The sequence below is a fragment of the Ascaphus truei genome, unplaced genomic scaffold, assembly GCF_040206685.1.
Source record: "Ascaphus truei isolate aAscTru1 unplaced genomic scaffold, aAscTru1.hap1 HAP1_SCAFFOLD_1071, whole genome shotgun sequence".
NCBI lineage: Eukaryota > Metazoa > Chordata > Amphibia > Anura > Ascaphidae > Ascaphus > Ascaphus truei.
The window spans coordinates 53,916-80,225 of NW_027453937.1; the positions used below are offsets into that span (position 1 = coordinate 53,916).

The 26,310-nt window shown below is 48.9% G+C and overlaps 1 protein-coding gene across 1 annotated transcript in view; it reads left to right on the plus strand.

Moving 5' to 3' along the window:
* Positions 1-26,310, plus strand: part of LOC142475119 (unconventional myosin-IXb-like) — a 102,380-nt gene that overhangs the window by 37,504 nt on the left and 38,566 nt on the right. Inside the window, 19 exon segments of the mRNA XM_075581132.1 lie at positions 5,264-5,358; positions 5,996-6,058; positions 6,935-7,034; positions 7,223-7,244; positions 7,247-7,322; positions 8,126-8,255; positions 8,740-8,829; positions 9,116-9,232; positions 12,777-12,911; positions 13,708-13,829; positions 14,464-14,605; positions 15,010-15,205; positions 16,147-16,222; positions 17,342-17,431; positions 18,463-18,576; positions 19,155-19,194; positions 20,019-20,141; positions 21,487-21,567; positions 25,508-25,618. Of these exon segments, the coding sequence (XP_075437247.1) occupies positions 5,264-5,358; positions 5,996-6,058; positions 6,935-7,034; positions 7,223-7,244; positions 7,247-7,322; positions 8,126-8,255; positions 8,740-8,829; positions 9,116-9,232; positions 12,777-12,911; positions 13,708-13,829; positions 14,464-14,605; positions 15,010-15,205; positions 16,147-16,222; positions 17,342-17,431; positions 18,463-18,576; positions 19,155-19,194; positions 20,019-20,141; positions 21,487-21,567; positions 25,508-25,618 (1,923 nt within the window).

Below are 26,310 nucleotides of genomic sequence, written 5' to 3' on the forward strand. Positions count from 1 at the left end.
CAAATATAGGATATGATAACTATATACAAAAATGTGGAGATAGACAGCACTCAAAAAATGCATAAAACTAGGTCCAGAGTGCTCAAGAGAACAGGGAGGACCCTTATACCTCCAAATAATATCAAAGGGAAAAAGAAGGGGGGGGGATACCCAGCACTCACTGACCATACTAAGATATCAAAAAATAGGAATATGCCAAAATAGAAATATTTAATCATGAAAGCAGAAGAACATAACGCTGGAACAATGTCATACACGAGCCGCAAATTAACGAACGGTGAGCAAAACTCTCAAGGTGCAAGGGAAAAACACAGAGGGAGGGAAAGACAAAGAACCACCACACAGGGGAGGGGGAAGGAGAAAGGGAAAATAGGGGGGCAACGTTTCGGGGTAATGACCCGTTCCCTAAGGTCCAACAGACCAAAGGTATTTCCCTATACCCTGTGCCTCAAACACAATGAAAAAATCCCAATGAGATCAGCTAGCAATACTAGAGTCACAAATAATGAGCAAAAGCTAAGAGAACAAAATGTCCAAAAGCCACAAGAGGAGAAACTGTGATACTGCACTTGATCTGGACGAATCCAACGTCACTGTCCTCTGAAAAGTTTCTCTGTGTCTCAACCTCCTGCTGCTGAAGAGGGGCTGCTGTTAAAGCTGCCGTCTGATCCAGATTGAAGTATGCTGCCGGGAATTACGTCACAGGTGGGCGGGGTGAGGCACGGCTGTCTCTATTGGTGCAGCCGTCTGCCAAGCGTTGTCCAAGGACCGCCCCAATGTGGAAGAGAAGACCATGCGCATGTGCACCAGCTCATAAGTCACCGAACGCACACATGGGTATTCGCATGCGTACATCTAGCAGATTATACTGCATGCGTCCTCTGTTGTCACGGTGATGACCGGTATAGTGAAACAACGAGCCAGGCCATCGGGCAGAGTGAATGCAGCCAGCAAGAACAGCATATCTCTAAGGGGCATAAGAGGCAAAGGGAGACAAAAAACTAGTGTAAATTAATAACCACATATACATTCTTTCAAAAGTCCAAGCACACTCAGTCTTACAACTCATTCAGTAGCCTAAACACATTAAAAGGTCCAATGTATAATTAACTGTGTATAAACTGTAAGCAATGTGCTGTACGCAAATGATCTTGATAAGGAAGGCCTGCGAATTCCATGTCTGACATCGATTCAGTCAATTTGTAAGGGCAAGGAGGATAATCAATACACCTGCAAATGTCACTCTGTTTGGAAATTATGCAGGAGAAATGCAGAGATAGGGGTTATACTAGAGAATTACTAAGCAATCAAAGATCCAAGGCAGAGGTCCCACTAAGGTAGTCACCCCTTCGTGGTAACTCACGAGCTAATCAAACAGCCATACAATTTTCAATCCCATTTGTGTCCACTTTCAGCACACAAAGTGGACCGATTAAAAATACAATTTTACGCCATTGGCACCTGTTGCAGAGTGATCCCCTTCTTGCCCCGACATTCGCTCTTAAACCCCTATGTTTCCTATAAACGGGGGGAAAATATTCGAGACCAACTAGTTAAAGCGGATATTGGAGACACAGTGGTCACACATACCATCCTACTGACTCAAGTTGGGGTGCTACAAATGCTACAGCTGTAGCCAGTGCAGCAGCATCCAGGAGGCTGAATACTTTCGTCATCCACACACGGGCAAACAATATGCTATCAAGGACTTCTATCCCTTTTTATCTAAATATGTAATTTACCTGATTAAATGCCCTTGTTGTTTGGGATATGTGGGAGAGACCACTCAGTCAGTGAAGGATCGGATTTGACAGCACAAGGCTGCCATCCGCAGATGTGACTGAGAGGCACTGGTGGCACATCATTCACACTGGCTGGGCACAATGCCAGCCAATTAAGGTTCCAGGTGATTGACAGCATGAATTGTCGTGGTGGTGATACCTAGAAAACGTATCAGACGTCTGGGGACAATGGCCCCTACAGACATGAATAAAGAGCTCGACCTCAGCTGTTATTTTTAAACTGTTTATTACTGTATCTCACTGATTGTCTGGTCGGTGAGTAAACACACACGGAACACATTGATTGCCTCTCGTGTCCGCAGACGTGTCCGCTGGTGTATCCGCGTTGTTGCTCCTTTTACTGAATTATGTGACCTAATGCCTTCTGTTCACCATTGACAGGAAGTGCTGTGATCCATCCTTGAACTGCGGTTGTCTCTACCCACCTCTATCACTGGACACTGGTTGTGGCTCAGATCATATCATATACATTGATGTCAGACATGAAATTCGCAAGCCTTCCTCATCATCAAGATCATTTGCGTACAGCACATTGCTTACAGTTTATACACAGTTAATTATACATTGGCCCTTCTAATGTGTTTAGGCTACTGAATGAGTTGTAAGACTGTGAGTGTGCTTTGACTTTTGAAAGAATGTATATGTGGTTATTAATTTACACTAGTTTTTATGTCTCCCTTTGCCTCTTATGCCCCTTGGAGATATGCTGTTCTTGCTGACTGCATTCACTCTGCTCGATGGCCTGGCTCGTTGTTTCACTATACCGGTCATCACCGTGACAACGGAGGAAGCTTGCAGTATAATCTGCTAGATGTACGCATGCGCATACCCATGTGCATACGTTCGGTGACTTCCCCTGAATGTCAGCTTGGCAACGCATTGGCTAGCCAATATTATGAGTTGGTGCACATGCGCATTACACTGTAGTACTTGATTATCTTCTCTTCCACTTTGCGGCGGACCTTGGACGACGCTTGGCAGACGGCTGCACCAATAGACAGCTGTGCCTCATCCCGCCCACCTGTGATGTCATTCCCGGCAGCATACTTCAATCTGGATCAGACGGCAGCTCTAGCAGCAAACCCTCTTCAGCAGCAGGAGGTTGAGAGACAGAGCAACTTTTCGCAGGACAGTGACGGATTCATCTGGATCAAGTGCATTATACAGTATCTCCTCTTGTTGCTTTGGACATTTTTTGTCTCCTAGCATTTGCTCATTCTTTGTGAATCTAGTATTGCTAGCTGATCTCATTAGGGATTTTTCATTGTGTTTGGGGCACAGGGTATAGGGAAGTACCTTTGGTCTGTTGGAACTTGGGGAATGGACCTGAGGAAGGGGTCATTACCCCGAAACGTTGCCCCCCAATTTTTCCTTGCACCTTGAGAGTTTTGATCACTGTTGGTTATTTTGCTGCTCACGTGTAAGACATTGTTCCAGCGTTATGTTCTTGTTCTTTCATGATTAAATATTTTTATTTTTTGGCGTATTCCTATTTTTTGATATCTTTTGTATGGTCAAAGAGTGCTGAGTCCCCCTTTCCCCCCCCCCCCATCCTTTTTCCTATATACAAATATATTTCAGGGTCAATACAATTAACTTTTAAAAGAACTACAGGCATACCCCACATTAACGTACGCAATGGGACCGGAGCATGTATGTATAGCGAAAATGTACTTAAAGTGAAGCACTACCTTTTTAACACTTAGCAATGCATGTACTGGTCTGCAATCGTCATATACGTGCATAACTGATGTAAATAACGCATGTGTAACAGGCTCTATAGTCTCCCCGCTTGCGCACAGCTTCAGTACAGGTAGGGAGCCGGTATTGCTGTTCAGGACGTGCTGACAGGTGCATGCGTGAGCTGCCGTTTGCCTATTAGTCGATTTTGTCCTTACTCGTGAGTGTACTTAAAGTGAGTGTTCTTAAACCGGGGTATGCCTGTATTCATCCCCCAAGGGCAGTACAAACGACACAGATTTATCCCGTAAGGTTGGAGGAAAGGAGATTTCACCAGCAACAAAGGAAAGGGTTCTTTACTGTAAGGGCAGTTAAAATATGGAATTCATTACTCCTGTAGACTGTGATGGCAGATACAATATATATCGTTAAGAAAAGGTTGGGCATCTTTTTAGAAAGGAAAGGTATACAGGGATATATACCAAATAAGTAAACGTGGGAAGGATGTTGAACCAGGGAGAAGCCATTACTGGAATCGCAAAGGAATTAATTTTTCCCCTTTATGAGACCTAATGTTTCACTGGGGTTTTTTGTTTGCCTTCCTCAATTTATTGTAAATACAACTATAGGGTAAGTGTCTACTGAATTTAGCATGGGTTGAACTTGGTGGACATATGTCTTTTTTCAACCTCATCTACTATGTAACTAGAAAACCAGTGTAATGGGGGGGGAGGCTTCAGCATCACCCCTGGTGTCTTGCTTTGATTGATAAAGAGCGGAAGCTCGAAACATGTCGGTGGGGGCCTGAGGGCTCATTTTTTTCTTGTTTGCCATGCTCTGACCCAATAAACCTCTAATTTTTGGGACACACTCTCTAGCAATTTATTTTACATAGTAGTGCTCCAACTCTCCTTCCTGGATACTTGCTTTATTTTGGACAGGGCTCTGCCTGTGGGGCCGCACATACCAGACAGATGACCTCACCCACAAAACTGTGGACATCTCTCGAAATACATACATACATGGAATTACTGCCTCAGAACACAAGATATCAGGGGGAAAAACATCAACATTTATTTAGTGTGTGAAGTTTGAAACTGCGCTTGATTTAAACTTCAGATGGAATTCTCTCTGGGTGTTGCTGGCCACTTCTCGAGCAAAGGGGTTAGTGCCTTGGGTGCCGACACCAGCAATGAGGGGGTTAACTCTTCTGTTACATTTGCCCTTTAAAAAAAAAAGCAGGGTTGCCCTCTTGGACACACTAGATACTCTGGTCCTATAGACTTTAGCGGGATAACCCTCTTACACACGGCAATACTGAACCCTTTGAGTTCAGTAGGATCATACCTTTGCACCCACTGTTTCACCCCACAGACTTCGCTGGAATATGGAACCTACACATGCTGGAATATGGAACCTACACATGCTAGTAACACCCATATACTTCTGCCTGATCACCCTTTTACACACATCTATTGCCCCCTATAAACTTCAGTGGGTTCTTGCTCTTTACACCTAATAGACTTCAGCTGGAACGTCCCCTTAAATGCATCAGTTGCCCTCCTCAATGTCAATAGGATCGCCCTCTTGCATCCCTTCCCCCATAGACTTCAACAGTATCATGTCCTTGCACGTTGTGTGCTCCTCTAGACTTCAATGAGATCAGAAATCTCAGCCATCTGTGTCAATGGGTCAAGAGTTCTGTAATTGGTTCCGATTCCCTGGCTCCTATCTTGGTTAGGGCTCTGTCTCTGACTCTCTTCTGTTCCTGTTTCTTCCAGGCCTTTGGAAACGCCAAAACGGCGCACAACAATAACTCCAGCCGCTTTGGGAAATTCATTCAGGTCAACTATCTGGAGAGTGGCATCGTGCGGGGGTGAGTGGGAAGGGGGCGAGGTGGGGGTGGGGAGTGGGTGGCATTGTGCGGGGGTAAGGAGACCGGTGTACACAGAGATAACACTACCGAATATCTGGGAGCTCAAACAGGACAGGTTTAATATATTAAGGAAAGAGTACGGTAGGGGATACTCTAACAGTGTGACCTGTGATGCTTTTATAGGATCAATCTCTCCTAACACCAAAGTGTACTGATGGCAGTGACATGATTAAGGGATCACATTTTGTTTGATATCACTGTGTTCCACAAGAGTTTGCACAGGCAAAGCCCCCCACTGTCGTCCCACCCCTATCCTCCATTCCCCTCTCTTTGGTTCTCTGAGGGCAGGGTGGAAAGGATAACTAAAACACTTGATTTGACAAACCCTTTCCTATTCAAAGACCCTAAAAAAAAGGCAATTTGCATTTAATTGCCAATAAAACGGAAGCAGACAAATCTTTGTTTTTAGCACTGTTGGATTTGTTTAGGGAAGCCAGTAAGACTGTAAAATTCTTTCCAGCATGTTTTATGGTGATGATTCTCCTAGCACTGTGAACTTGGGTTTTCACAGCTGCCTGCTGTGACCCCACTCATACAGAGTCCTCATTCCTGCGTTTTATCGATTCTTCTCTTACAGGGCTGTGGTGGAAAAATACCTTCTAGAAAAATCTCGCCTGGTCTCTCAAGAAAAGAACGAAAGGTAGGGATTTAACCCGAGAGAATCGCTCTCTGACTGCCAGTGGCACTATAGAAAAACAATGCATTATCATGAAAAGCTGTTAATACACTATTTATAAACTCTTCAGGAGAAGGTCTCTTTCCTTGTACCTAATCTATTGTCCAAGTGAGATGGTTTAGAACAGGGGTCTCAAACTCGGTACTCAAGGACGACCAACAGGCCACGTTTTATGGATATCCCTGCTTCATCACAGGTGACTCAGTCGAAGAGTTTGAGACACCTGGTTTAAAAGTAGCAGACATAGGGACTCGTAACTGGGTTAAGATTGTGTGTGTGTGTGTGTGTGTGAGATGGGCTTCGCCAATGCGAGCAATGCCATGCTCCTATGCCATTGGCTTTCCCACTTCAGGCTTGTTGCATACAGGGCCACTGAATGATGTTTAGCGACTTGGGTCATGGACTTAAAATTATAGATCGACACACGTTACTACAGCACAGTCCCAGCATAGAGACATAGTAACTACGTTCTTTTGCTTCCTGCCCTTTACATGAGTTGAACCTCCCACCCCTGTTAGGCTGCGGACATAGTGCACGCGATTGTGCGCATGAACAAATTCATATAAGTGCACCAGTCCGGCCAAGCTGCCCGCGACGGTACAGCAGGATTTGGAGGAGACAAAAAATAGATTTTTTTTTATGCGAAGGCTGCGTCTCGCGAGCGTTTCAACCAATCAGGGCCAACCAGCCTGGTGATGTCACGGCCAGGCCTGCCCATTGCGCGCTTGAATGGAGTCCACAAATCACTCAGGCGACAGGCGAGCGCCCGCCTACTTGCACACTATGGCCGCAGCTTTACTCTCCCCTGCATGCCTCTGAGCTCCGTCTCTCCTCCTGCAGGAATTACCATGTCTTCTATTACCTGCTCCTGGGAATCTCGGAAGAGGAGAGGAGAGAGTTCCAGCTCAAGCAGCCGGAAGACTATTTCTACCTCAACCAGGTAATTGGCAGATAACTTTAAGCTGCTTCATTCCCAACTGTCAAGATCAAAGCACTGTAATGAGCTATTTGAGTGGTGCTGAGCCAGGTGATGTCATGGAGTGATGGTGATGCAGAAGGAAAAGGGGGGCCCTAATCGATTGCAAGGTTTGGTAATGCACTAATGCCGCCTCCTCTCTCTCTCTCCAGAACAACTTTAAGGTGGAGGAGGGTAGGATCTGCGGCATGACTTTGAACGTTTGAAACAAGCCATGGAAATGGTTGGTTTCCTCCCAGCCACAAAGAAACAGTGAGTATCTTAAAACTTAGAAGTGCAAGCTCTGTTGGTTTGTAAAAATAAGAACTCATTGATAAAGCACCGTAGGGTGCGAAACGCGTGGGAGGTCCTACACCTCCTTTGGGTGATTGTATTATCAATAAAAAAATTAATTTTTAAACAACCTGGCTCCCTTGGCAGTTCGCTGCTATTTATTTTTTGTCTCAACCCTTTAACTTTTACAAAGCCAAAGGGCGTCTGGCACTTCCTCGTCATGTGAGCGGTCACATGACCCAACCAGGCCCTGGATGTCAGTAATGGAAGTGGAGGGTGGGTGGTCCACTGCCGTTTCAACTGGACTGGCCGCTCCATAGGCTGCACCCCAGAAAACGAATAAGTGGCCAGGATGTACCTGGGTGGTGTAATGGTTAAAGCAAAGATGATTTTGGTTTCTTCTTCTGAATCAAGGGGATGCTGGTCAGTCCACCTAGCCAGCCCTTCTACAATTAGAGACTATGAAAAGAAAGAGGGATACATAGTGATATAACCCTCTTGAGTAAACATTCGTTTGACAAGTGTCCCTGCATTTAGAGGCCCTCAATGAGAAGCAATGCAAAATCGTGTACATTTTTGTGTTTACATTTCTTTACGCAAGTCCATTATATATATATATATATATATATTTTTTTATTCCATGTCGGTTACAAGGGATTGCACCTGTTCAGGGCTACTGCGCCTTTTTAGTAAATAACCACCTTGCTCCCTCACCCAGTCTCAATTGAGAGCCAACTGTAGATCACATTCATAGTCTGCATTGTTTTTCTTCCTGTATTCAGGATATTTTCAGTGCTGTCTGCGATTCTTTACCTGGGTAACGTCACCTATAAGAAGAAAACCTCGGGCAGGGACGAGGGTCTGGATGTTGGACCCCCGGAGGTGTTGGACACACTGTCGCAGCTTCTGCAGGTAGCGTCCATCCCGCACAGTGCTGGGCATACAGTGCCTCCCTTTTGCCCTCGGCCTGTCCTCTTCTCTCATGCAGGAAAGGGACAGAAGACAGTGACAAGAAAAGGGGGTGGCCTGGGTGATCTGGAGCAGAGAGGACAGATAGGAGGGATATGGGGACAGTGAGCAACCAAGTGTTATAGTATAAGGGCACTAGAAAGAACGTGACAGAGAGGTAGGGTTTAAGTTAACCTAGTCAAGGCCAGGTTCCCCAACACACTGCCCGTCCTTTCCTGCACTAAATGGGTTAATCTGTTTTGGGGTTCATCTGTCCCTGATGCTCTCACATCTGTGTCCTGCACTTATCTGCCCCATCTCCCTGTAAATTCCAGTTTTCCTGCACCCATGATATTACCTTACGGGGGGACGCGCCCGTCTCTTGTGAGACGCGCCCTCTTGAAGGACGAAGGGTCTGAGTCACCCCCCTCTTGTTTTATTCCAACAGGTGAAGAGGGAGTTGTTGGTGGAGGCTCTTACCAAGCGGAAAACAGTCACCGTGAATGAGAAGCTGATATTACCGTACAGCCTCAATGAGGTCAGTGGGTGCAGGAGAGATCACTTGTCTGGGCCTCCAGCATTGAAGTGGTTAAACAGCAGGATGAACTGACACATTACCAAGCTGACTTAATTCTGTATTGCTATTGACATAAAGTGGTGCATAGAAGGTATGGTGGCAGCCATTTTTAAGAGCAGCCGAAAATAAAATTGGAACTATTGGAAGTAAAAACGTGAAACTGTGCTTGAGAGAAGAACAGAAGCCCTGGGATGGCAGGGAAGGTTATTTGCTCGTTCAGCGCGTCTTTCTCTCTTCGTATTCCCAGGCCATTACCGCTCGGGACTCCATGGCAAAGTCTCTGTACAGCGCGCTCTTTGACTGGATAGTTCTGCGGATAAACCACGCTCTACTCAACAAGAAGGATGTGGAGGAGTCTGTGAACGTGTAGCCCTTTTTGTGAACCGGCCGACCCACCCAATCTCACATTGGCCCCTCGTGGTCTAACCGGTCCCTTTCCCTGCAACACACCTGCTCGAAGGGACTACTGGTACTGCATAACCTGTGTGGCTCCAGGAGATCTGAGCCTCCGCTAGCTGGGAGCCTGGGGAAACCCTTACCCTTACTTGGTGCAGCGCCTCCACTTACTCAGGATCCCCCGTTAGGAAAGATAGCCCTGAGTAAGAAATAACATAACACACGTATACGATAACCAATAACTAACTCTTTACTTAACACACATATAACACATTACATAACATCACATACCAGATGCTCTACCCGCATCACCTCAACCCAATGTCTGGTGTTCCCCAACCAAGTGTCCTGTGATCACCCCACACCCAATGTCTCGTAACTCCTACGGAGGTCGTGGGTGACTGCGCAGTCACTATATTAAGCTAGGGCCCAGTTGGTGCACATATATTACTTCAGAGATACCTTCCGAGCACTCCGATGCTCGGGACCGCAACCACTTCTCAAAGGGTCAGACGTCCGTCTGATCCTTATTCCAGGTACTCTGCCGGTGGACCCCAACGAGGGTCCCACCGCTTCACGGGAACTGCAACCGGAACACGGCAACACCAACCACGTGGGAACAGCAACCGCCTTCCTATCACTGACTACTGCTTGAGTGACAGCAACCCTAACCTAGGGCCTGTCCCTGAGAAACCGCAACCTAGGATGGCTTGAGGGAAACTCCTAGGGCCTGTGGACATAACCTGCCCCCCTTCCCCCAGCTACCCAGTCCTAACTGTAACTAACAACTAGCTATTAACTAGCTCACCTGCAGCTGACACACCGCACACACTGCACGCACTGTGCCCAGCGCATACAGCGACACTACTCACAGGCAGCTGCAATCACACACAGCCCCTGGATCCCGCAGCAACCACACTGCTTGCACACTGTGCCTCTTTGACAGTGCCCACAGCTCTCTCCGCTGCGACACTGCCAAACCAGCACCTTCCACACTCAAGGGTCACCTCCCTAGCTAAGGCGTCCCTCTTCAGTTACCCCCTACCCTTTACCCGGGAATTGGGGCCTGCCTGGGGATCTAGGGAGAACCCTTACCTGATGCAGGAGCCACGCGCTCCCTGCACCCTTCCTACTCCTTCCTCTGCTCTGCCTGACTGTTGCAAAGCCCGGGAAATGTATCTCTTTTCCCGGGCTGAGCTTCCTTCAGCCCTATTGGCTACACTCAGGCACCTCTTTCTCTGTAGGTTCCGCCATCAGAGGTTCCTGCTCTTCCTTCTCAGGGAAAGGACAATCCAGTTCTGCTACAGTGTCCTCCCCCACTGGCAGCTCGGTAGGCTGCGGCAGTTTGGGTTGCAGGAACTGCGCCGCACAGTCAGGGCACTCGGGCCCTCGGGTCAGTTCACCCACAGGACACTCACATTCATGCAGACGGCCGTGCAGGCATTCTTCCCCGTCTACCACGGTCATCGTGAGGGCAACGGCTAACTCAGGGGACCCGTCCGCCCAGCCCCCAGTCGCCTTCCAGTCTCTTAATGCACACGGGCACACTGCCATTGACAAGTCTAAATGGGGGGCCCGTATGATTCTATACAGCCAAGGGTGCTTTTCTCGGCATCCCTTGCTTTCCTTAGGGGGAACAGAATTGGCTGATTTCTGCTCACGATACTCCCTCCCCCTGGTGGACTCTAGAGGAAAAGCAGCACAGTCTTTTGGGGAATGTTGCAAACTCTGTTCTGAGTTACTCACAGTGTGGGGGCGGGGCTCTGGCTTTCCCGCCAGTCCTGGGAGAAGGGTTGCAACATTTTCCTGTGCATGCTGGCAGTCAGCCGCACACGTGCCATTTGGATTTGGCGGGAGCCGCCATTTTAGGTGGGCCTCACGGTCAATGTCTATAGGGCTCTCGATGCAGGTAGAAACTGCCAAGTCAGGGTAGATAAAGGGGCACCCATCAGTCGGACCCCCGGGCAAATTTAAGAACTTAGGGCCATCTTCCTCGCTTAGGGTCTGGCCTACATATATCAGGACAGTACTCCATTGCACGGTGTCATCATACCTTCGCCCTCTGACCCACGTACCCGACAGTCCAGGGAGCTTCCGAACCTGCGCCTGGACATCTAACAAGGGCACGCCAGCCGGGACTGCCCCCACGGCAACCACGCGGTTAGGATTCACGTTTACTTTCAAGGCCCACGCGTAGACCTCCTGCTTTGAGAGCACCCACATGGTGGAACAAAAATAGGACACAATTTAGCAAAAACAAGTACAGGGCACCCCAGGTCTGATCTCTCAGCAGCGCCTCCACAAGGAGTATCTTCAGCCGCTCATCTCGTCAGTGCTCCCTTTTGACAGGTATATCACCTAGATCAGGGATTCACTATTCCCGCAGGAATCACTGTCCTGTGCCAGGTCCCTGGACACAGCCTCCCATGGAGTTACTATAACATAACTGACACTCTGATAGAACTTGAACTCCTCTCTCAGCAGAACAACTACTTTGCAACTCCACAGCAACTAACTTTAGAACACAGTGCTGTGCCTTATGTAAACTTCTGAGGCTGACACACCTCTGACATCACTAACCAGGGAGTCAGAGCATGTGACCAGTCCCAGCCATACACAGAGCACCCCACCAGGGTGTGAGGGGAAACCTCCATAATTACTGCTGGCATGCCCACACTTACCAGGCCTTACTGCCAACAGGAGAGATGACTGTAGGCATTTTACATGACCGCTACAAACGTAAGAGAGGGTGTAGGGAGAGTGTCGGTATATTGGGGTACGGGTGCAGGTTTGTCACCAATGCATTGCAGAGCAGTAGAAGAACAGAAACCCAAGCAGAGCAATGCATTGCTGGCCTAACGGGGTGGGGGGGGGGGGGGCTGCTGCTTTTAACCCTTTTCGTGTCTCAGACCAATCGCCTCTGATGCCGCTGACCCCCTGATTGTAGCGATTACGCGACGGCTTTCCTGAGCTCGCAGGGTTGCTTCCTTAGTTGGAAACAAAAGGAGGAGGACCCCTTTCCATTTGGCTTGCACTTCTCTCTCTCCCCCCTCCCCCCAATCCTCCCATTTAGTTTGTGGTCCCGCACAGATCACAATCCCCACTATAAAACGTGCAGCATATGTTAAAAGGCGCGCCCCCCCCCCCCCCTCCCCCCTCCCCCCTCCCCCAGAAGCCTGTCTGTATTGCAACTGGGGCTAATTCCTTTGCATATAACCTACTTTTAAGGAGAGACTTCACCTTTAACCCTTGCAGCGCCCTTAAGGGAAGGTCACCAACTCCTGAAGTGGCAAGGGCAGGCTTGGGTTATTTTTACCCCCGGCCACGTCTCCGGGGAAACTGAGGCGGCTCTGCTCTATTCTCAAACTTAAAATTACAATGTGGTGGTGTTTGTGGAGAGCCAGAGCGCCATTGGGACATGGCCCAAACCTCTGGGAGTGTCTGTGGGGAACCGCTATACCCATGCGTGTTTAACTTTTTTTTTTTCCTCGCTTCTATCCTGTTTTGATCAGTGTTTATCCATTGGCGTCCTGGACATCTTTGGGTTCGAAGATTTCAAAAACAACAGCTTTGAACAGTTCTGTATTAATTACGCAAACGAGCAGCTCCAGTACTACTTCAATCAGCACATCTTCAAGTTGGAGCAGGTGAGGAGGCAAAGCTGCCAGGGAGTGGGCAGAGTGATGGTGCGAAGGGGTATGGGCAGTGACTGCTGCAAAAAGCATCCGGTCTAAATAATCAGTGCTGGGAGAAGAGCAATATATATCTAACACACGTCCATGCGCCTGGTAATGCTTCTCTAACCAGCTAACAACTTCTCAGTGTATTAAAGCAGCAATCCTGCCCCCAAAAATGGGTTCTGATCCCGAGAGTGAAAATAACCCAGTGTCCAATACCCTCTCTTTCAATTCGGGTGCACTCCCATGTTATTCAAATCAAAGATGTCGCTCGCAGCCAGCCAATAGGAAGCTGCAACCGCATTTTCTTGCGGATTCCTATTGGCCCACAGTTTGTTGACCATTTTGAAGTGTGAATGAGGGAGGTGAAACATTGGCACAGAAAACTGTAAATCTCTCAGAAACTGTGGGGGTCCCAGGATCTGAAAATAACGGGGGTCAGTTGTCCCAATTATTACCATTTTGCTTTATTAATTTGTCCACTTCGCTACTAAAAGCTCCCATTCATTCATGGAAACTGAGCAACAGATGGCGTTAAGGGATATTAAACCCTATTTCCTTGACGTAACACGTTGCAAATGCAGTGACCCTTCTGTCACTCGAGGGGTTAATCCAGTCTTGCAAATTTCTCTTCTTTTGTTCCTAAAACATCTTAACGCCTCTGCTGGGAGACGGGTTTCTGCTTCCACTACCTTTTCCTTTATGCTCAGTCCTTCTGTAAGAGATGCAGTAGGCCGTATTGTAACGTGTTGCTGTGTCCGTGCAGGAGGAGTATCAGAGTGAAGGGATCAGTTGGCACAATATAGATTACACGGACAATGTGGCCTGCATCCACTTAATCAGCAAGAAACCCACCGGCCTCTTCTACCTTCTGGATGAGGAAAGCAAGTATGTGCAACATCCGGGACGCTCCGAGTGTCTGGGGGGGCAGCATCATAGGGGGAAAGGGTGGGCATCTGGCACATTCTCTGGGGCAGGTGAGATGTGGGCAGCTAGAGCAGAGGTGAGGAGGCTGGGATCCTCAGTGGGGATACAGACAGGAGGAAAGGGGGCACTGGTATGTTCTGAGCTGGGGAGGGGGGGGGGGTTCTGGGCCCATCAGAGCTGGAAGTAGCAGAGAGGGGGGCAGCTGTTCTTGGGGCGTTGTGAGCAAAAATATAGCGCTCCGCTGTGAGCAGCAGGAGGACGCGGAATATTCAAAAACGAGTTCAGTCCTCTCCCCCCGCTAACGTAATCCAAAGTGGGGGTTGCTAAAAATATATGGCCAGTATTTGACATTAAACAAGACAATCAAGCTGTTGTCATTTTTCCCACTTTTTTATGAAATGTTTTCATAGCCGGAAGGGGGATACAGAAGATAAAGTGCGGAGGAGAGTTGGAGACGGGTGCAGTGACCCCAAAATATATACTTCCATTACTAAAAAAAACACTGATTTCCGTTTAGTGACGTGTATTGTGCCCGTGTAAAGATTTTGTTGTGTACTCTTGTTTATCTGCCCATTTTATTTCTTGGCCCCTCCAGCTTCCCCCACGCTACGTACAACACCCTTCTCGCCAAGTTCAAGCAGCAGCACGAGGAGAACAAGTTCTTTGTGGGCACACCCGTCATGGAGCCTGCGTTTGTCATATGGCACTTTGCGGGGAAAGTCAAGTACCAGATCAAGGTGTGTGTGTGTGTGTGTGTGTACATTAATGTTTCCCTTTTCACAGGGACCAGTGAATTCTGTATGTCAGCTACTTATGTTCGTCTGACTAATGACTGCTTTGGAATTATTTTTTAAACAAAAGACAGAGCTAAGCTAATAACTTGACCTTTAAGGACTAGCAAACAGTCTGATCGCCAAAATACATTAGATAAAGATTTTTAAACCTCTATCCCAAAACCATTGGTTTCCCATCTGTCCAATTTTCCCCCTTTCCAAGTAAGGGTTAATCTGCCTTCACCATAAAACATGTCGCTATCCTTAGTTGACATTCGCCAGAGAGACTGACCCTTGAAGGAATTGTTCTCTTTCTGAGATCAGCTCTCTAACCACTACACCACCGCTCCTGCGTCTTTCTGCTGCAGGATTTCCGGGAGAAGAACACGGATTACATGAGACCGGACATCGTTGCTCTCCTGCGGAGCAGTGACAGCGCATACATCCGAGAGCTGATTGGGATGGATCCTGTGTCTGTTTTCCGCTGGTCCGTCTTGTGGGCGGCGATCCGGGCGATGGCCGTGCTTAATGAGGCCGGGAGGCAGCGGGCAGAGAGAACAGCTGGTATGACCGTTTCAATAGGTCATTGGTCACTATGTCAGTCTTTTGTGGAAGGGACAGAAGGTGTGATCTGTGGTTCCATTCTGTTTGTGTCCCTGTCACCATGGGGGGAAAGTGACACTTCATGAGGCATAGGTCACTTCTGTCACTGAGATGGGAGGGGAAGACGGCATGGGGGTCCCTTCTGTCTGTCCCTGTCATCCTGCGGTGGGAGGTTCAGAGTGGTTGAGTTATAGGTGCCTTCTGTCTGTCACACTGCAGGGATGGGACAGACTCGTGTTCTCTTCTGTCAGTCATCTTGCAGTGAGACTGCATAGGCCGTTGTGCCTGTGGGACCCTGCAGGTGAGTGACAGATTCTGGGTTTCCATCTGTCCCTGCCTTTGGGTTAATAGTTTGTTCTTCCTGCTGCAGGTTGACACGCAGAAGGAACCTACCTCCCATCTAGTATGTCCCTTACCATAGACAAGACAAAACAAAGAACAGCGCACAACGCTCATCGTGATACCAGTGTTATATTCTGTGCCTGTTTTCCACTTGCTTTATGTACGCAAAACCTTGAACCATTTTTATTATAAAATTGTACTTATATATTTCACAATGAGCATTGTGTGCTGTTCTTTGTTTTGTCTTGTCTAGTTACCCAGGGTCTTGGGCTACCCTTTGTGCAGCAGCAGACGCTCCATTTATTTGACTGGTAACACAGTTATTATATGACACTCACTTGGGTCTATAGTGGTATTATTTAATCACTATCATATCACAATTATTAATTCATTTTAGTTGCGCACTTGTATTGTTATTCTTTGTCCCTTACCATATCTGCAATCATCAAACACTTTCACTGCCAGAGGTAGCCAGCAATGGTGATCTGCAAAGGGTTAATGGGTGCAAAGATACAGCCCGGCTTGTTAAACTTATTCCTGGTCTCTTCCTTCACACGCAGGCGTGGTACGAAAAGGGGCCAGAGTCCCACTAGGTGAGCTACAGAGATCGAACACCCCCATGGAGAAAGTTTACCGGTGAGAAGGCGTTAATATTTGTTCCCCCTCTGCAGCTGGAGAGACCTGTGTCACATGTAAATGCATTGTAACAAAGGAAATAAAAGTGTGTGTGTGTGTGTGTGTGTGTGTGTGTGTGTGTGTGTGTGTGTGTGTGTGTGTGTGTGTGTGTGTGTGTGTGTGTGTGTGTGTGTGTGTTGCACTTTGAATATATTTCCAGCGCTCTGTTTATATTCCGTTTTTTATTAAGTCTTTTCAAATGTTTGAATTACATTGATCACATTCCTGTTGCTTCTGTGATGAGAAACTTTTAATAGTGGTTAAAAGCTTCTTTATTTATCCTAAAATATAAGGGGTATTAAACAAGCTACAGCAGTGTTACAGGCCCGGGAACTAAAAGGACCTTAAAAGGTTCACGATAAGGTGTGGGTGTGTGTGTTTTAAAATGGGATTTATATGGATTACAGGGTTTGCAATCCATGTTGGTTTGCACAACACAACATTTGGAAACCAGCCTTGCAATGCCATTATTTCCTTTAAATGTAACCTGACTTAAAGCAAAGATTTGCCTGTTTCTTTGCAAATTAAGAACTTTATTATCTACGGGAAGTTTGTCAATCAAGTGTTTACTCAACCTCTAGCCCAGGGGCTCCAGTCCTCAAGCCCCCACCCCCCAACATGTCAGATTTTCAGGATGTTCCTGGGGGGGGGGATTGCGGACTGGAGTTGAGTGCCCCTGCCCTAGCCCACCCTGTCCGTGTTAGGGCCTATAAGGGGGGGGGGGGGAGTTTTTTGCCTGTGCAATCTCCTGTTCTGCACATATCACACAGAATGGAGCAGCCAGACAAAATCGCCCCCCTCCTAAGTCTCCGCTCCCCGTGTTTACAAACCAAGTCTAATTTTAAAATAACTTGAAAAAATAGTTCTGGGCTTCTGATTTCTGTAATAACGACACCAGTCACCCAGATGTGACCCTTTAAACCTTTCACTGGTTCAACTGGCCCGTTCACCCCATCGCTGCCAGAGCCAAGCAATGCATTGCGGATCCCCCTGGCAGCGTAAGCGTGAATATACTTTCACCAGAACACTCTTATTTTTCCGCTTCCCTCTCCGGGGGCCGTCTTCCCCTCCCCCTCACAGCCGTTCTCTGCTGGATTTCTCCTTTGAATGCTCCTCGGATTACGATATCGATGTATTTGAAGACATCATAGATAGTTATGAGAGTAAAAAGTAAGTGGGAGGGAGTGGCGGGTGTCACCACCCAGGGGAGAGAGGGGAGACCCCCACGCTCGCCATGTGACAGTTACACACACACACACACACTTGAATCCATTTACCTCCATGATACCATTTCAAAGTGGTTCCCCTACTCCTGCGAGCAGCTATATTTTGGATAAAGGGCCATGTTTACTAAGCGTTGTTGCTTCCATGCTGTTAGACAACTTTACACCCCATTTAGGGCCATAATTACTAAACGCGACTGGCAGATGTCCTAACCCGTTGAGTGTCACGACCCCTCCGGCACTGGCGATCACATGATCGTTCTGTCACTGATGACGGCAGAAAGCCGTTCAACTTCTTCATAGATCCCGTTCAGCGCAGAAACGGGCAGTAACATTCTGACTACATTATCTAAATCTGCCCCATTTAAATTAATTTCTTTTAAATGGAGGGGGCGGGGGGATCCCCTAGTGTTCAAAAAACATGATTTCTCATCTCAAGTTACCATGACAACCCTTAGTCTTCCCTAGGCTCTGGGAGAGCTTCATTTTAACCGCGCTTCGTTTTGCAAATGGTTTATAACTCCTGAACGAAGCATCAGATTTCAAAATAAAAACTGCATTGGAAAGGGCGAGAGGAGCTCTGTTGAAGCAGAGAGAATAAAAATGAACAATGCGGACTGCTGCTTTAAGGAGTAGCACTGCTTAGTAAATATGGGCCAAAGTCTCCAGCACTGAGATGCAGATTATATCCAGGCTGGTCAGTCCTTGTATGTGGGATCAGCGTGGGTGCTGTCACATGGTAAGTGCTGGCAGTGTCATCGCCACACTCGCTCCTCTGAGTAAGGGAAACTGCATGCTGTAGGAAGGGCTATAACATGAACTCTCAATGCATGCCCCCCCATCAACATCAACTGCTTATAATACTTGTTATTTTCTTGACTGCGATGTGTGTGTGTGTTTGTGTATCGGTGGTTGTACCCCTTGCTTGGGTGAGGTTTATAACGTGTCTCTCTGCCTCTCACCCCCTGGTGCTGTCAGGGAGCTGCATGCTCAGTTGGTCAGCAGCATTAAAGGCCTCTCGTGGCAGGGGGAGGACCCAGCAGAGCTGCTCCGGTCCCTTACCCTGCGTCAGCACTCCCGCCTCCAGCCCCTGTGAGTGTGTGAGGGAGTCGCTGGGTCTGACTGACCCCCCCCGGAGCCGGGAGGGTCAGCAATAAAGCCATGTGCTGCAGCATAGGGGTTCAGTGCCGCAAAAGCTATTGGGATCTGCTTTGTGTGACCTACTAAAAGGGGATTATCAGCCCATGAAAGAAATGGCATACATACATACATACTAACAAAAGACAACTTGCCTGGGTGCTATGTATATAAATGTGTGTGTGTTTGAGCATTCTTTTACACGTGTGCACATGTACTATCTATGTTTACAAACACACACAACGGAGTCTCACTCCTGTCTCGATGGTCTCTGCTGCCCCCTGCCTGCTAATATGCTGTAATGCTGCCTGTGATACACGCAGTGCAGTGTGTGACCGCACGCACTGACCAGACCAGAGCTAATCACCGTAATTGCTTGCAGAGGCCGCTGCCAAACTAACCGAATGCAACACCTAACTGGGAAGTAATAGGTGACAGCGACTAACTGCAACTAAAGTGCTAACTAAACACACTAACAGTTATTTGGAGGTAGGCTCAGCTTCTAACACTATTATCCTTTAATATCTCAACAGGAAAAGTAAAGGTATCCGCCAAAAGCAGCTCATTCCCAAGGTAATAACACCTCTGTGCATGAAATCCTGCTCTCAAGGAGCTACAACATGTCTTGTGGATCCTGACTAACGAGTCTTGTGATGTTTGATGTAGCCGTTAGCCGGGGCATGGAAGAAAACTTGAGTCTTCCTTGAGACAGGGACCCCTCTACGTTTTAGGAAAGGGGAGTGGTTTACGCCCCATCTGCTGATCGCTGGCCCATTCACACGTCTCTTTGTAACGTGGTAACTGTCGCGGAGTCCCACACTTATTTCTTCGTATTTTGGTTAAGCAATTTGTCTAGAGACCTTTATTGCAACAGCTATTAGTAAGGGGGCATTTAATACAAATCAGAACATTGCTGTCTTAGTTAACACAAAGGCACTAACATATATGCCCCCATCAGTCTACTTCATACTCAAAAGAAAGGCGTACATACAAATTTTGCAATGTCTGCCCATATGACTTAATCAGGCATTTATTTCTACATAATTACCAATTCTATTTTGCAAACTAACAAAAGGAAAGATATGATGTATGGCACACTCACAGCTACATCCTTCCCTCGCCTAACTACTCAAAGGGGGTTTAACAGATAAGAAGAAAAGCAAGAAAGCAAGGGGCCCTTCCCTAACGAAGGAACAACAGATCATCGTTTTAGTAAGCTGAAAGAGTTCAGAGAAAAAAATTCATTCATATACATGCCATTACCCTGTTGCCTATAGTACACTAACACAAATCATGATATTCTTTATAGCTATGGAAAAACAAAAGTCAGGTTATAGGTATACATAGAAAATACTGGGAAAATATTATACTTCTATATATCTTCCGTTTCTAAACAGAACCTGCTGGACTCGCAGTCTCTGAAGCTGATTGTGAGTTTGACACTTCATGATCGCACAACCAAGTCCTTGCTCCACCTGCACAAGAAGAAGAAGCCACCGAGTATCGGCGCCCAGTTTCAGGTGCGTCTCCCCCGCCCCAGGAATCCATTGTCTATCTCGCTAAATGTGCACAGGACTTTTAAACGTTAGAATACAGTCAGGAGTGATCAATACATGCAGTGTGAGCAGCACGATATCGGCACACGTCCTGACCGCCAATAATGCATCGCACACGGCAATTCATTACACAGCACACGTCCTGACCTCCGTACTGCATCGCACACGGCAATTCATTACACACCACACATCCTGACCTCCAATACTGCATCGCACACGGCAATTCATTACACAGCACACGTCCTGAACGCCGTACTGTATCGCACACGGCAATTCATTACACAGCACACGTCCTGAACGCCGTACTGTATCGCACACGGCAATTCATTACACAGCACACGTCCTGAACGCCGTACTGTATCGCACACGGCAATTCATTACACAGCACACATCCTGACCTCCGTACTGTATCGTACACTGCAATTCATTACACAACACACATCCTGACCTCCGTACTGTATCGTACACTGCAATTCATTACACAACACACATCCTGACCTCCGTACTATATCGCACACTGCAATTCATTACACAAGCATCCTGACCTCCGTACTGCATCGCACACAGCAATTCATTACACAACACACATCCTGACCTCCGTACTGCATCGCACACTGCAATTCATTACACAACACACATCCTGACCTCCGTACTGCATCGCACACTGCAATTCATTACACAACACACATCCTGACCTCCGTACTGCATCGCATACTGCAATTCATTACACAGCACACATCCTGACCTCTGTACTGCATCGCACACGGCAATTCATTACACAGCACACGTCCTGACCTCCGTACTGTATCGTACACTGCAATTCATTACACAACACACATCCTGACCTCCGTACTGTATCGCACACTGCAATTCATTACACAAGCATCCTGACCTCCGTACTGCATCGCACACAGCAATTCATTACACAGCACACGTCCTGACCTCCGTACGGCATCGCACACTGCAATTCATTACACAACGCACGTCCTGACCTCCGTACTGTATTGCACGCTGCAATTCATTACACAACACACGTCCTGACCTCCGTACTGCATCGCACACTGCAATTCGTTAATATAGCGATGCATATCCTGTGTGGAGATCTCCCACTTCAGAGGTTGCCCCATTACTTCAAGGCCGCCCCTTCCCCATGACTCTTTTTCTCTATACAGAATGTTATGCCCTAGACACGCAGGCAAACATTGGGACTGAACATTTAGGTTCTTGCCCTTTGTAAGATAGCATGACGCTGACATATAGTGTAGCTCAGTACCAGCCACGTGAGTGACAAAGGGCCGATCTCTTCCAGACATCACTTAACAAGCTCCTGGAGACACTGGGAAAAGCTGAACCTTTCTTCATCCGATGCATCCGATCTAACGCAGAGAAGGTACCTGGCCGTCCTCACCTGTGTTATCAGGGAAATGTCATCTAAATGGGCACATGGCAGACCGAGAAATGTTCACAAATTATCAATGTAATTAGGTTTCTTTTAAAAATGGTCACTCGCCATGTAACATTTTTACTTGTTACCTCTGAAAGAACGAAGACTATTTCTTTTCCCCCATAGGGCGCTGTGTAATTGAATAGTTTTTTGGTGCTTTCCCTTTATCAGTTAGGTGGCTGAAAAAGTTTGCCCGTGTGTACAGAAGTTTGCACACAGCCTCACCACCAACCTTTCACATGTTAGAAAATTAGATTTATAGTTTTAATTGTGTGTGTGTGTGTGTGTGTGTGTTTTTTCAAAAAAATTATATATAATATATCATACAGTTTGGGAAAACCAGACGTTGTTTCCCTGAGGCGTTGGTGTGTCTGCGCTCTCATGGGGAATCCTCCCTTCCTGGCTTCAGAAGTCTGGCTGAGATCTCTGCGTGCTCCTAACATGCTATGACACGCAGTCCCTGCGCAGCGTGCTCTGTTCTCTGCGTGCTCCTAACATGCTATGACACGCAGTCCCTGAGCAGCGCGCTCTGTTCTCTGCGTGCTCCTAACATGCTATGACACGCAGTCCCTGAGCAGTGGGTTCTGTTCTCTGCGTGCTCCTAACATGCTATGACATGCAGTCCCTGCGCAGCGTGCTCTGTTCTCTGCGTGCTCCTAACATGCTATGACACGCAGTCCCTGAGCAGCGCGCTCTGTTCTCTGCGTGCTCCTAACATGCTATGACACGCAGTCCATGAGCAGCGTGCTCCTAACATGCTATGACACGCAGTCCCTGAGCAGCGCGCTCTGTTCTCTGCGTGCTCCTAACATGCTATGACACGCAGTCCCTGAGCAGCGGGTTCTGTTCTCTGCGTGCTCCTAACATGCTATGACACGCAGTCCCTGAGCAGCGTGTTCTGTTCTCTGCGTGCTCCTAACATGCTATGACACGCAGTCCCTGAGCAGCGGGTTCTGTTCTCTGCGTGCTCCTAACATGCTATGACACGCAGTCCCTGAGCAGCGGGCTCTGTTCTCTGCGTGCTCCTAACATGCTATGACACGCAGTCCATGAGCAGCGTGCTCCTAACATGCTATGACACGCAGTCCCTGAGCAGCGCGCTCTGTTCTCTGCGTGCTCCTAACATGCTATGACACGCAGTCCCTGAGCAGCGGGTTCTGTTCTCTGCGTGCTCCTAACATGCTATGACACGCAGTCCCTGAGCAGCGGGTTCTGTTCTCTGCGTGCTCCTAACATGCTATGACACGCAGTCCCTGAGCAGCGGGTTCTGTTCTCTGCGTGCTCCTAACATGCTATGACACGCAGTCCCTGAGCAGCGGGTTCTGTTCTCTGCGTGCTCCTAACATGCTATGACACGCAGTCCCTGAGCAGCGCGCTCTGTTCTCTGCGTGCTCCTAACATGCTATGACACGCAGTCCATGAGCAGCGTGCTCCTAACATGCTATGACACGCAGTCCCTGAGCAGCGCGCTCTGTTCTCTGCGTGCTCCTAACATGCTATGACACGCAGTCCCTGAGCAGCGGGTTCTGTTCTCTGCGTGCTCCTAACATGCTATGACACGCAGTCCCTGAGCAGCGGGTTCTGTTCTCTGCGTGCTCCTAACATGCTATGACACGCAGTCCCTGAGCAGCGGGTTCTGTTCTCTGCGTGCTCCTAACATGCTATGACACGCAGTCCCTGAGCAGCGTGCTCTGTTCTCTGCGTGCTCCTAACATGCTATGACACGCAGTCCCTGAGCAGCGCGCTCTGTTCTCTGCGTGCTCCTAACATGCTATGACACGCAGTCCCTGAGCAGCGCGCTCTGTTCTCTGCGTGCTCCTAACATGCTATGACACGCAGTCCCTGAGCAGCGGGTTCTGTTCTCTGCGTGCTCCTAACATGCTATGACACGCAGTCCCTGAGCAGCGGGTTCTGTTCTCTGCGTGCTCCTAACATGCTATGACACGCAGTCCCTGAGCAGCGGGCTCTGTTCTCTGCGTGCTCCTAACATGCTATGACACGCAGTCCCTGAGCAGCGGGTTCTGTTCTCTGCGTGCTCCTAACATGCTATGACACGCAGTCCCTGAGCAGCGGGTTCTGTTCTCTGCGTGCTCCTAACATGCTATGACACGCAGTCCCTGAGCAGCGGGCTCTGTTCTCTGCGTGCTCCTAACATGCTATGACACGCAGTCCCTGAGCAGCGTGTTCTGTTCTCTGCGTGCTCCTAACATGCTATGACACGCAGTCCCTGAGCAGCGGGTTCTGTTCTCTGCGTGCTCCTAACATGCTATGACACGCAGTCCCTGAGCAGCGGGCTCTGTTCTCTGAGTGCTCCTAACATGCTATGACACGCAGTCCATGAGCAGCGTGCTCCTAACATGCTATGACACGCAGTCCCTGAGCAGCGCGCTCTGTTCTCTGCGTGCTCCTAACATGCTATGACACGCAGTCCCTGAGCAGCGGGCTCTGTTCTCTGCGTGCTCCTAACATGGCGGTCCCTGAGCAGCGGGCTCTGTTCTCTGCGTGCTCCTAACATGGCGGTCCCTGAGCAGCGGGCTCTGTTCTCTGCGTGCTCCTAACATGGCGGTCCCTGAGCAGCGCGCTCTGTTCTCTGCGTGCTCCTAACATGGCGGTCCCTGAGCAGCGCGCTCTGTTCTCTGCGTGCTCCTAACATGGCGGTCCCTGAGCAGCGCGCTCTGTTCTCTGCGTGCTCCTAACATGGCGGTCCCTGAGCAGCGCGCTCTGTTCTCTGCGTGCTCCTAACATGGCGGTCCCTGAGCAGCGCGCTCTGTTCTCTGCGTGCTCCTAACATGGCGGTCCCTGAGCAGCGGGCTCTGTTCTCTGCGTGCTCCTAACATGGCGGTCCCTGAGCAGCGGGCTCTGTTCTCTGCGTGCTCCTAACATGGCGGTCCCTGAGCAGCGCGCTCTGTTCTCTGCGTGCTCCTAACATGGCGGTCCCTGAGCAGCGCGCTCTGTTCTCTGCGTGCTCCTAACATGGCGGTCCCTGAGCAGCGCGCTCTGTTCTCTGCGTGCTCCTAACATGGCGGTCCCTGAGCAGCGCGCTCTGTTCTCTGCGTGCTCCTAACATGGCGGTCCCTGAGCAGCGCGCTCTGTTCTCTGCGTGCTCCTAACATGGCGGTCCCTGAGCAGCGCGCTCTGTTCTCTGCGTGCTCCTAACATGGCGGTCCCTGAGCAGCGCGCTCTGTTCTCTGCGTGCTCCTAACATGGTGGTCCCTGAGCAGCGCGCTCTGTTCTCTGCGTGCTCCTAACATGGCGGTCCCTGAGCAGCGCGCTCTGTTCTCTGCGTGCTCCTAACATGGCGGTCCCTGAGCAGCGGGCTCTGTTCTCTGCGTGCTCCTAACATGGCGGTCCCTGAGCAGCGGGCTCTGTTCTCTGCGTGCTCCTAACATGGCGGTCCCTGAGCAGCGCGCTCTGTTCTCTGCGTGCTCCTAACATGGCGGTCCCTGAGCAGCGCGCTCTGTTCTCTGCGTGCTCCTAACATGGCGGTCCCTGAGCAGCGCGCTCTGTTCTCTGCGTGCTCCTAACATGGCGGTCCCTGAGCAGCGCGCTCTGTTCTCTGCGTGCTCCTAACATGGCGGTCCCTGAGCAGCGCGCTCTGTTCTCTGCGTGCTCCTAACATGGCGGTCCCTGAGCAGCGCGCTCTGTTCTCTGCGTGCTCCTAACATGGCGGTCCCTGAGCAGCGCGCTCTGTTCTCTGCGTGCTCCTAACATGGCGGTCCCTGAGCAGCGGGCTCTGTTCTCTGCGTGCTCCTAACATGGCGGTCCCTGAGCAGCGCGCTCTGTTCTCTGCGTGCTCCTAACATGGCGGTCCCTGAGCAGCGCGCTCTGTTCTCTGCGTGCTCCTAACATGGCGGTCCCTGAGCAGCGCACTCTGTTTTCTCTTCAGATGGAGATGAAGTTCGATGAAAGTCTGGTCCTTCAGGAGCTTCGATACACGGGGATGTTGGAAACCGTGCGGATCCGGAGGTCTGGTTACAGTGCCAAGTACACCTTCCAGGTACTGTGCGGTTCCAAGCGCCTGTGTTGGACTCTTCCCAAACAGTACAATGCTGTCTGCTTTCACCTCTAGTTTTCTCTTTGCCCCCTCTTTTTTTTTTTTCTTTTTTTTTTTTTTTGTAAATTGGGTTTTATTCCTTAAAAATTAGCCCAAAGCCTAAATGAATACGGCTACTAATCCCCTCTTGCTGGAGTTCAGAGATCCTTATCAAAGCAGCTGAGGATGGGGTGGGATTTCTGATGAGACTCTTTGCAGTCTGTATGGCAAACACCATTGTGCTGCCTACTGGGTTAGAGCAAGTGAGAATAACCAGCAGGAGTTGTGCCATGTAGACGCTAGCGCAGGCCTTGGTCCTTTTAAAATAAAAAGGACACCCAAAGTGGTGTTAATCTGTTTTAAAGGGTATCACTTCCAAGATGGGTCATTGGGGAGAGGTTGGGGGTTTGAGTCCCGGGATGCACGGTGCCGTCACCGATGACGTTCCACTTCCTTATAGATCGCGTTGGAACACAATCTCCCCTAGAAAAACGAGAGGGACGCTAGTAACGTACCGACTATTACGTCGTGAGGCCGCCAGAGCGCCGGGCCCCGTGACGCAGGAGCGATGTCTAAAGGGCACCCAAAGGGTTAAACGCTGCACAATAGAGGAACATGTCAATGTACCTCGCTTCCTTAGTCCCAACCAATGTTAG